Source organism: Miniopterus natalensis, chromosome 9 (assembly GCF_054644295.1).
Source record: "Miniopterus natalensis isolate mMinNat1 chromosome 9, mMinNat1.hap1, whole genome shotgun sequence".
NCBI lineage: Eukaryota > Metazoa > Chordata > Mammalia > Chiroptera > Miniopteridae > Miniopterus > Miniopterus natalensis.
Window position 1 is genome coordinate 19,997,738 of NC_142089.1, and position 12,354 is coordinate 20,010,091.

General features: G+C 33.5%; 1 protein-coding gene across 6 annotated transcripts in view; it reads left to right on the forward strand.

Annotated features, from left to right (window-relative positions):
- Window positions 1-12,354, forward strand: part of ZMYM4 (zinc finger MYM-type containing 4) — a 93,663-nt gene that overhangs the window by 58,410 nt on the left and 22,899 nt on the right. For all 6 annotated transcript variants that reach the window (XM_016218187.2, XM_087820302.1, XM_087820301.1 and 3 more), the window contains 12 exons: window positions 802-886; window positions 1,118-1,373; window positions 3,760-3,934; window positions 4,045-4,257; window positions 6,357-6,507; window positions 7,925-8,040; window positions 8,467-8,742; window positions 9,129-9,279; window positions 10,035-10,207; window positions 11,017-11,167; window positions 11,709-11,849; window positions 12,178-12,215. In XM_016218187.2, the coding sequence (XP_016073673.1) occupies window positions 802-886; window positions 1,118-1,373; window positions 3,760-3,934; window positions 4,045-4,257; window positions 6,357-6,507; window positions 7,925-8,040; window positions 8,467-8,742; window positions 9,129-9,279; window positions 10,035-10,207; window positions 11,017-11,167; window positions 11,709-11,849; window positions 12,178-12,215 (1,926 nt within the window). The remainder of the gene's footprint in view (window positions 1-801; window positions 887-1,117; window positions 1,374-3,759; window positions 3,935-4,044; window positions 4,258-6,356; window positions 6,508-7,924; window positions 8,041-8,466; window positions 8,743-9,128; window positions 9,280-10,034; window positions 10,208-11,016; window positions 11,168-11,708; window positions 11,850-12,177; window positions 12,216-12,354) is intronic.

Consider the following 12,354-nt stretch of genomic DNA (forward strand, 5'->3'; position numbering starts at 1 on the left):
ACAGTGCAGTAATATAATTGTAAAGGCAAACAGCAGCACTGAAAACTTTTAGTATAACTCAGTTGTATGTGGTTATTTACGACTTAAAATATGTTTACATTCACTAAAAATGTCATTGAAATAAAGACACAGTTTTAAAAAAATATTCTTGTAGAATTCTCAGACTCCCTAGAGTATATCTGTAGACCTCAAGGACTCTTGGACTCCAACTTAAAAACACTGATATTTAGCCACTAGAAGTTATTTTGGAGTAATAGTTAATAATATGCAAATGCTCAGTTGATTCAAATGATCAAAAAATCACTTTATGAGAATGGTATATTCAGTATAATCACAACCATGTAAAGAAAGAAAACCTGAATGCAGGAGGGGAAACGACTGGAAAGAAATATGCCAAAAGAATAACCGTGGTTTTGTGGTGGTAGAAATATGATTACAATGTTTTTCTTACTCCTATTTGTCTAAATTTTGTATAGTGAGTGTGTATTACTTTTATAATAGATAAACACCAACTTAAAATACTGTAATAATATTAAGAATTAAATACTTTGTAAATATCTTATAGTACTTACTGTAGGCTAATTAGATAGCTGCTTTTATATTTGGCCTTTTACTCTCAGCATATACAAACTTATTCCCTTATTGTAATTATATTTTGCTATTTTTTTATTAATGTAGTAAATAAACATTTTCCACCCCTATATAGCTACAGTAAAATGTCTTCAATGTTTGGATTTCTTTAGATACATTATTTATTCTTTCATCTGTGTATTTATTTATTTTTCTTTTTTTTTTTTAAAGGAGTTTAGTCATGGCCAACAGCAAAAAACTCAAGAGGGGGAACTGAAAATTAGTGCTGTGTTTTCAGTCAGTGGCAGTCCTCTTGGTAAGAGACAGAACTGAATGAATTATGTTTGTTTATTCTGACCAATATGAATGAGAAGAAGTATCTACTTGTATTAGTAAGCTAAGCAGTTCTCTCTGCCCAGTTAGAATGGCTTTAATTGTGTATTGCTAATTAGTATTGGGTTTTATGACCAGTTCTAGAAGAGAAAGATGCATACTTAAAATTCATGGTAAAAGTAAAACATTTTTTTGCAATTTTTTTTTTTTAAAGCTCCACAGTTGACTACTGGCTTTCAGCCTCCTCTGGCGTCATCTGGCATGAATAAAATGCTTCCTTCAGTTCCAGCCACAGCTATTCGAGTTTCCTGTTCTGGCTGTAAAAAAATCCTCCAGAAGGGGCAAACTGCTTATCAGAGAAAAGGGTCTACACAGCTTTTCTGCTCTACACTGTGCCTCACTGGATATACAGTTCCACCTGCCCGCCTGCCACCTCCTCCCACCAAGAAAACTTGTTCAAGTTGTTCTAAGTATAGCAGAATTCTAAATTATCTTCTTCCTTTCCTTTCTTTTAAGATACTTTGTTCTTATTCGTGTATTGTTTAATTTTCTACATTTCCATGGTTTTTGAGAAGTATCACATTATTTAGTACCAACAAATAAGTTGTTGCTTTCATTCTTTCTGGATGGCAGATGTTCAGCTTTCTTTTAACTTTAAATAATATGCCTTTTATATATTAGAGATGTTTTTGAAACTAATCTTTTCATCCTTGTTAGCTGAGATGCTTTATAAAACTAAAACTATACTATTTTAGAGGTATTGTAAGGCCAAAATATTTTGGTTATAACTATAAGCAGTAGATACTTAAATCCAACAAATATTTAAAGTTGTATTTCCTATTATGTAATTGGAATTCATTTAATATTTTTCTCCTTTAAGTAGATTCAAGTATATATATATATATATATTTTTTTTTTCTTTTTTCTTTTTCTTTCTTCTTCAATATCTCTAAACTACCTCACAGGTCCCATTTCAGTGTTTAACAACAGAGAAGTATGTAAGACCTTAGACCCTATAAGGCCATCCTAATATATTTGAATAATATCAACTAATTTTAGCTAATTTTGTAAGGTGATTAATAGAAACTTTAAGTCAGAAAAAGATGAATAATGCTCTTGTTCCGAAACACAATGGCTTCTATTATTAAGCTATGCAAACCATGATTTATTAGTTTAGATATTTGTGTTTATAGTTCCTCAGAAGGATGCAGCCTTTTCTCTGTTTGGAAAGGGAAAAAGATGCTCCCTCTTCTGGTTCAGTTGGAAAAAGACATATAGAGAAGAGACTTTTAAAATAAATTTGAATATGATTAGGTGCTTTTTGTTATGTTTTATACTTCCATTGCCTTGATTCATACTATTTCCAAGCTCTTATCTCCTTAACCTTTTAGAAAATTCCTATTTAAGGTCCAGCTCAAGTGCCATCTTTTGGGTAGCCTTCCATGTCACATAGTGTCTGAAATAATTGTTTCTTCATTTCTATTTCTATACAGTACAATATATGTGTCTTTTTCAAAATTATTACACTGCTCTTTTATATTTTAAGGATGCTTCTTTTACGATATTTTATGTCATTTGCCTATTTGTCCCAATATACCAGGAGCTCCTTGAGTGCATGTATCTTGACACAGGCTTTAGTTAGTGCCTGGCTCAATACAACTGCTCGTTGTATACCCCTATAAGTGAAATACAGTAAAACTTAATTTTTAAATAACTGTAAAGCAAAAAAATGCAGAGTGGACTGGAGCTATTAACTATAGAAGATGAGGCATGAAGTTGTGTATTGCAGTGTAGTGCAGTATCGCGTGTTCCTTGTAATGATTCTCATGTTTACTGTTATGTGTTATTGAAGCAGAGATATTTGTAATCTTTTCTATAAAGCACTTTATTAGTATAATCTGTTAAAGATGCAGGAATGAATAGAACACAGTTTATTTACTATTCTGTGGGTGTGTAATCACGGGAGATAGACACTGTTTAGAAAGTTTCATCAAGGTATTTTTTAAAATTGGGTTTTTGCACTGGCTGGTGTGGCTCCGTTGGTTGGGTGTCGTCAGGTGCACCAAGGAGTTGCTGGTTTGATTCCCTGTTGGGGCCAGTTTGGGCTCAATCCCTGGTGGGGGACATGCAGAAGGCAGCTAGTCAATGTTTCTCTCTCATATCTATGTTTCTCTCTCTCTCTTGTTCCCTCTCTCTCTAAAAATCAATAAGAAACTATTCTTGTTTTTAAAAATTGGTTTTAAAAATGCTTTATACTTAAACAATCTGATAAACTACTGTAGGAAGACTGGTTTTCCTGTGGGATAAGGAGTGGAGTGGTAGGGAGTCTCCTTAATCACTAGGATTTTAATCTTTGTTGCCTTTGTAACCGATGCCTACAAATTATTTAGATATGGAAATGTTCAATCTTATATAATCATGCTAAAATATACATTGTAGTTTGAAAGGTGTTCTTTTAAAAGAGTGGTTTTCAAAATTTTCAAGTGTAGTATTTTTAAAGAATATTTTGAAAATATAGGAGAGCCTGAAGAAGAAAATTAAAAATCTTCTATAATTTTACCTACTAGAGGTAATGAATGATAACTGATATGTGTATATATTTTAAATCTGGAAACATAGTATACTAATTCTTTCAACAGTTCTGTGAAGTAAGTCTGTATTTGGTCCATTTTATAGAACAGAACTTCAGGATCAAAGCAGTTTATCAGTTTATTCAGGAAAATCCAGGTTTTCTGATTTAAATATCAGTGACCTTTTTCTATACTGTAATTGCCTCTGTTTTATTTTATTTAGCTCACAAAAAGGAAAAAAAACCATTAATTATAATGTGGCTTATTTTATCTTCATAATTTTTAGAGACATTTTAAATCCAAAGGATGTGATCAGTGCCCAGTTTGAAAATACCAACATCAGTAAAGATTTTTGCAGCCAGTCATGTTTGTCAACATATGAACTGAAAAGGAAACCTGTTGTTACCATAAATACGAATAGCATTTCAACCAAATGCAGCATGTGTCAGAAGAATGCTGTTGTAAGTTACCTTTTTACTTTATTGGGGGGAGGAGTCTAATGTTTGTGCTTAAAGAACAGTTTTGATGATCTCTGCTTGTTGTTTGTATGTTGTTATTTCTTAATTCCTAGATTCGACATGAAGTTAATTACCAAAATGTGGTACATAAACTTTGCAGTGATGCCTGCTTCTCTAAGTTTCGCTCTGCTAACAACCTCACTATGAACTGTTGTGAGAACTGTGGGGGTTACTGTTACAGTGGCTCTGGACAGTGCCACATGCTTCAGATAGAGGGACAGTCTAAGAAGTTTTGTAGCTCATCGTGTGTCACAGCATATAAGCAGGTACATGACCATGTTTAATCCTGATGGCTTTGTTCATTTTAGGGGTATCTAAATTTTTTGGTGGAAATTATTTATGAAAATATCACAAAAATATTAAGATTTTATTATTACCTTAATTAGTATTTTTATATATAGTTGCCAAATGAATGAATGCCTGTTAAAAACTTTGTAACAAGAGTTTTATAAGTAGCATATATTTCCTTCTTTTTCTTTCTGTTTTTTTTGTTGTTGTTAATGCTCACCCAAGGATATTTTTTCCATTGACCTTTTTTTTAGACAGAGTGGAAGGAAAGGAGTGGGGGGGGGGGGGAGAGGGAGAGAGAGAGAGAAAGAGAAAGAAACATCGATGTGAGAGACACTTCAATTGGTTGCCTGCCAGATGCCCCCCCACCGGGTCAGGATTGAACCTGCAACTCAGGTACGTGCCTTGACCCAGGAATTGAACCTGAAACCCTTTGGTGCGTGGGCCGATGCTCTAACCACTGTGCCATGCCAGCCAAGGCAGTAGCATATATTTTTATTCATGCATTTGAAATACATGCTTTTAGGTGTGGCTTTTTTATTTCATATATGATTCATGTTTTTAAACAATATTTTGAAAATGCAGAAGAGTGCAAAGAAGAAAAGTAATGCACGATTCTTTCGGTGTTCGCCTTCTAATCCTTGAAATATATTTTGGTTTACATATATAAACACACACTATTTGATAGGGTAAGGTCCAAGTGCCATATGTATTCTTGAAATCAGATCCAGATGGTTGAAATTGCAATTCAGAAAATAAAAATCTTACCATTAATTGTTTAAGAGGTTTTTTTCTTTATGAAATAAGAAAAAATAAATGTGGGCTATATATTACTTTGTGAATTAAGGTTTGTATTGGATGAATTCTTATATGACAAATGTCTAAAGCAGTTTTGTACTCAATTTATATTTTGTTAGTAAATTTTATCAAAAATCAGATTTTAAAATTGATAAACCCAAAGGAATAGTAAAATCTTTTTACATTTTAAATTTTACAGTGACTTCCTGTTTCAGTACATTTGTGATCATTCTTTTTCTTGGTGAATTTTTATACAATCAACCAAAATTTGTGAATTTAATAATGTTGATTGGGAAATTTTAAAAAATTTTCTTTTTTTAAATATTTTATTGATTTCAGGGAGAGGAAAGGAGAGGGAGCGATAGAAACATCTGTTGACTCCCTCATTGCACGCCCCCTGCTGAGCATTGAGCCCAAAACCCGGGCATGTGCCCTGACTGGGAATTGAACCAGTGACCTCCTGGTGCATGGGATGATGCTCAACCAACTGAGCCACACTGGCCAGGCTTAAATTGTTCTTAAAACTTTGCAGTGATTCTGAAATTTTAAATACTATACAGTGTTTGCATTTATTTTTGATTAATATACAAACACATTAAAAGAGCTTAGCTTCCTTTAGTAACATCTTGTTTTTGCTCTCATGGGGAAAAAAGCCAGACAGTATCTTCATGTGTTTTATCTTTGTCCAGATATTTTCCTGATATTGTATCAAGTAATAAAAGTTGCTTAGGTTCAGCCAATTGAAAGATGGTTCATACTCCACTAGAGAAGGAGCAATAGGCGGAAACTTCTTAATTTTAAATTATTTATTATTTATAATTTAGCCAATACCTGTTAAATTTCTCACATTAATGTGTACTGTGGTATAGACAAAGAATTTGGACTTAGAAATAAAGTAGATTTTGGTTTGATTCCCAGACTTTCTGTTCAAATAGAATTTTACTCAAGTTAAACTTCTTGAGTCCATTTTCTTGTCTGTAAATAGGTATTATACTGCCTATGTCACTGGGATATTTTTAGGTTTATATGAAGTAAGAATGAGAGAGCAAGCACCTAATATCGAACCTGACACATTGTATAAAATACAAACACAAAACCTCAGAAATATGTGTGTACTGGGTCTCTTTGTAAAATTTATTTCTTACTGAGGATTGTAATCATAAAAGTTTGAAAGCTACTAATCTAAAATATTTCAACAGTGTTAAGCATAAACATTTCAAAGAATTGTGCATTTACTTGTAATTTGGTAAAAATGAATGTTATTTTATTCTCTTAATAGAAATCAGCCAAAATTACACCATGCGCACTTTGCAAATCATTGAGATCCTCAGCAGAAATGATTGAAAATACCAATAGCTTGGGAAAGACAGAGCTTTTCTGTTCTGTTAATTGCTTATCTGCTTACAGAGTTAAAATGGTTACTTCTGCAGGTAATATTGGTTTTGTAAACTATATAAATATAATCATTGGGAAAATTGTGGTTATTGCTTTGTTTTTATAGTCCAGGTTTTTGTCCACATTTAGTTGACTTTTAAGGGAAATTTAAAATATTTCAGATCTATGTTATAAAATATCACCTATTACCTGGTTGCTTATTTTATGTTTGTTTACTGGATTTCTTATTAGTGCATTTGTCCTTACCAAATGAATTCCATATAGTTTCTTTAATATATTTTCTTTATTCACACCTGGTTTATTTCAAGATTCATTTAGCTTATAGTTTCAGAGTAGACTGATAACTTTAAAAGAAATATTTTTAATGTTAAGCTAGTTTTTGTCTTTATGTGATGTGATTAAGTTTAGTTTCAGTTCTTGCAACTTGACCTAGCCCTTGAAATTTTTTTTTTTTAATTTTATTATTGTTTAAAATAATACAAATGTCCCTTTTTCTCCCCAATGACCCATTCCACCCCGTTCCTTCCCCCTCCCCACCATTGTCCATGTCCTTGGGTTGTGTATATATGCACATAAATTCTTTGGTCACTCTCTCCCCCTCCACCCACCCGCCCCCCTCCATCCCTCTGACATTCATCAGTCTCATCTATGCTTCCATGTCGTTGAATCTATTCTGTTCATCAGTTTATTAAGTTCTTTAGATTCCACGTATAAGCGAGATCATGTGATATTTGTCTTTCGCTGCCTGGCTTATTTCACTTAGCATAATATTCTCCAGGTCCATCCATACTGTCCCAAAGGGTACGAGATTCTTCTTCTTTACAGCTGTGTAGTATTCCATGGTGTAAATGTCCCACAGCTTTTTTATCCACTCATCTACTGATGGGCACTTGGGCTGTTTCCAGATCTTGGCTATTGTCAACTGTGCTGCTATGAACACCGGGGTACATATATCCTTTCTGATGAATGTTTCAGGATTCTTAGGATACATTCCTAGGAGTGGAATCACTGGGTCAAACGGCAGCTCCATTTTTAATTTTTTGAGGAACCTCCATACTGTTTTCCATAGTGGTTGCACCAGTCTGCTTTCCCACCAGCAGTGTACTAGGGTTCCCCTTTCTCCACACCCTCGCCCAGCACATGTTGTTTGTTGATTTGTTGATGGCAGCCATTCTGGCAGGTGTGAAGTGATACCTCATTGTGGTTTTAATTTGCATCTCTCTGATGATTAGTGATGTCAAGCATTTTCTCATGTGTCTCTTGGCGATCCGTATGTCCTCTTTGGAGAAGCATCTATTTAAGTCCTTTGCCCATTTCTTAATTGGGTTGTTTTCTTTCTCTTGCTGAGTGCTATGAGTTCTTTCATATCTTTTATAAAATTTATTTATCTTCTTATACATTTGTGTACACTTGTATATATTACTCATTAGTTTTCTTTTGATTTACTCTAAGGTGTACAAGTTCAGTGTAACAGTTGTAAAACTTCAGCAATCCCTCAGTATCACCTAGCCATGTCAGATGGAAGTATACGCAACTTCTGCAGCTACAGTTGTGTGGTAGCTTTCCAGGTATGGCTTCAGGAATCTTTCTCTTCTCCAGTTAATGAGTTGCCTACTACTGTATAGTAATGTGAACTTACTAGGTGTTTACTTAGTGCCTGGATTGCTTAAATTTCTCTCTCAGTCCTATTAAGCTTGGATTCTTTGGTTCATCCTGTATTTGGAGGCATGTCATTTAACTGCCTTCTGTAAAATTAATGGTACTATTATTACCTAGATTGTCTATTGGGAACATGTTATTTTTGAATTATTTTATTTTTTTGCTTATAAATGACACTCCCCCCCTTTCAAGTATAAGCTGCTCAAAGGTAGGAATTTTTGCCTGTTCACAAATGTATCTTAGTTGCTTAGAACTGTGCTTGGTATACTTAGACAGTCAGTACTTCTTTTTTTGAATAAATGATGACATTGATCCCCCCTCCTTTCTCCCCCCAGAATTTGTTTAACAAACCAACGGGAATGAATTCTTCAGTAGTGCCCTTGTCTCAGGGCCAAGTAATTGTAAGCATCCCCAGAGGTTCAACAGTGTCAGCAGGAGGAGGTAACACCTCTGCTGTTTCTCCCACCTCCATCAATAGCTCTGCTGCAGCTGGTCTCCAGCGTCTTGCTGCCCAGTCTCAACATGTTGGGTTTGCACGAAGTGTTGTAAAACTTAAGTGTCAGCACTGTAACCGTCTTTTTGGCACAAAACCGGAACTTCTTGACTATAAGGTAAAGTGTAGGATCATGATAAGGGGTTTGAGTATAAACTGGTCTATCTGTAAAATTGTTTCGGCCTTTTAAAAAATATTGTTTTTTAATGATTTCAGAGAGAGGAAGGGAGAGGGAGAGAGAGATAGAGACATCAATGATGGGAGTCATTGATCTGCTGCCTCCTGCACGCCTCCAACTGGGGATGGAGCCCGCAACCTGGGCTTGTGTCTTGACTGGGAATCGAACTACAATCTCCTGGATCATAGGTTGACCGCTGAGCCATGCCGGCCGGCTGCCGTTTTATCTCTCAAAATTACACTGTTTGTTTTGAAAGTAAGAGGGATATAGATTTCCATAAGATAAACCAAATGTTTAATTAGTACCTAATGATTATTTCTTTGCAGGGTAAAATGTTTCAGTTTTGTGGCAAGAATTGTTCTGATGAATATAAGAAAATAAATCATGTAATGGCAATGTGTGAATATTGTAAAATTGAGAAAATTGTAAAGGAGACTGTGAGATTCTCAGGCACTGACAAGTCATTCTGTAGTGAAGGTAAAGATGGGAGATTATCTTACCTACTGAGCATGTTGGTTATTTTAAAAGTAGTTGATGATTTAAACTGTTAGTATGTTAATTTATCTATTTTATCCTCTGTGTATAACACCAAACCCTTTTTGTTTGTTTATGCTTGGTTCAATTTTTTCTGATCTAATTCTTCATGTAATATAAATGTTAAAATGAAAGAAATGATCCTTCAAGTATATTGCAGAAGATGATGGTAATGTGACAAACATTTAATGATATTTGGTTGACAGGGTTCTTTTAGTTCTAGAACTTCTAAAGGAAACTCTTTATATTTGGTAAATTATACTTTTATTGTTTTAAACAGCCATTATGTTTCTGAATATAAATGATCTGAATTTGCAAATCAGTATTCAGGAAATTTTCTTCTTTATTTAAATGACTATCTTACATGTTTGGAATGTTTTGTGTTATTCTAAAATTGCACGAGATTAGCCTACTAGACTAGTGGATTTCAAACCTTTTGACCACAACACAAAAAGAAATACATTTTACATTGTGATATCACATACCCAAATAAAACAAAAGCTTTATTAAACAAATTAACTTTTACTGTATGTGAAGCACTATAATATTTTTTAAGTGATAGTATTGATCCTCTATATTGATCTCTTGATCTCATTGGTGAGGACCTAAGTGTGGAAATTTTGCTATAAGGCATTTAATATAGGGCATACTTAATATTTCTGCCTAATGTTAATTTTATCTTTCCTGATTTTTTTTAGGTTGCAAATTGCTTTATAAACATGACTTGGCAAAACTCTGGGGAAATCACTGTAAAATGTGCAGTTATTGTTTACAAACATCTCCCAAATTGGTACAGAATAATTTGGGGGGGAAGGTGGAAGAGTTCTGTTGTGAAGAATGCATGTCCAAATATACAGTTCTGTTTTATCAGGTAAATATAATTCCTGTCTGTGAGTTTTCAACTTAGGGCATACATTATTCCATTCTTTTATTCTTTGATGAAGTATGCAGTTTAATCATCAAAAATTTTAAGATTAAATCTGTTATGTTCTCCAGCATTAAATTAAGATTTTGGAAGACTTTAATGTCACTGAAGTTATATTCCCTTTGTTTTTAATTTCCATGGAGAAGATATAACAGTCTTAAGACAGTACATATTTAAAATTATAATTTTGTTCATTTATTTAACTAAAATGAATTTGTCTTAAGTTTTGGAGGAAGGTCTTATTTCATTTCACTGTGTTTTTTAATTACAATTTATTGGCATCTATGACTTTTTTTAACATTTAGTATAAAATCATTGATAGATAAATAAGTACCACTTTAGGATAGATAACCTTCATTTTTGTTTTGTTTTGTTTTTAAATTTTTTTATTGATTTCAGAGAGAGGAAGGGAGAGGGAGAGAGAGAGATAGAAACATCAATGATGAGAGAGTCATTGATGGGCTGCCTCCTGCACGCCTGAAACCTGGGATTATGTGCCTTGACAGAATTGAACCCTGATCTCCTAGATCCTGGGTTGATGCTCAACCGCTGAGCCATGCCAGCCAGGAACCTTCATTTTTGTCACCTAAATTCTAAGTTAATGCTCTCACTTGTTACATGTATCCTGATTTTTTTGTTTGTTTATTTTTGTTTAAAATATTACAGATGTCCCGTTTTCTCCTGTATCCTGATTTTATTGTCAGACCACAGTTAATTGTTTCTTACTCCTTTACTATCTTCTATTTCTGTTTCAGATGGCCAAATGTGATGGCTGTAAGCGACAGGGTAAACTCAGTGAGTCCTTGAAATGGCGTGGAGAAATGAAACATTTCTGTAACCTGCTTTGTATCTTGATGTTCTGTAATCAGCAAAGTATGTGTGACCCACCTTCACAAAACAATGCAGGTAAAATTAAACTTTAGTCTTTGATCAGGGTAGGGGACTACCTACTTTTACAGACTGGGAACGTTAAACAATTGTCAATAATGTGATGAAACATACATTTCATTCAATTCACATGACATTAACATTTAGATCATTTTTTGTTTAACACCTGAGATTAAAGCCCAGTAAAAACGAGGTTTTTTACTTTTCTCTGAGCAGTTAGAGTCAAATAAACTGTTCAAAAACTTTATAGGAAAGAATGGCAGTTAATGTATTGTAATTGGATGTGTACACCTTCACTTCCTTAAAAAAGGATTTGAGACTATAAAAAGAGCATACAATGTTAAATCACATGGCCTCTTAAATGTATCGTCTGCATAGTTATACAAGATAAAGAACACAGAATACTTTTAAGTTTCATTAATTAAAAAATAGAAAAAAACCCCAGTTAGTCTTAAAGTGACTGCTTTAACAGAATTTACTTTAACTTAAAAGATGTTGGTTTTTATGTATGTGCATATAAATTATATGAGCTTTCAAAATTTTTGTTTATTTTAATCAGCAAGCATTTCCATGGTGTCAGCTGCTTCAGCAGGGCCCCCATCGCTAAGAAAAGATTCAACTCCAGTTATAGCTAATGTAGTCTCATTAGCAAGTGCTCCTGCTGCTCAGCCCACAGTGAATTCTAACAGCGTTTTACAAGGTATGACTTAATTTGAAGGCATTTATCTAGCCTTTTTGAGGTGAGTATAGTGATTCTCTATCTTTTTGCCATCAGTGATCATTTTCATATGTTTGATACATTCATATTAGCAATGGTGGCTCACTGTGAGCTGCTAGGGTATTAGTGTTTTCATAATTTCTAGATATTTTTTTTCATATTATACTTTAGATGCTAGTCTTTCCCTGAATTAAATTAAGGTAATACATATTTTATTATGAGAGACTTTATGTTTATTGTCTAATAATCAGCTTTTAATGCTAATGTTCAGTTGTGTAAGATACTAAACATGTATTTTAATTTATATCAGGTGCAGTTCCAACAGTAACAGCGAAAATCATTGGAGATGTAAGTTTTATTTTTATTGGTATTGCCACTGTATTTATATTCCATTTTTATGTCATATGAATATGTCTAAGCTACTTTGCCCTTTTTTATTATTTATTATATAAAATAAATGTTATGAGCTCATTTAATCTTTGTTCAG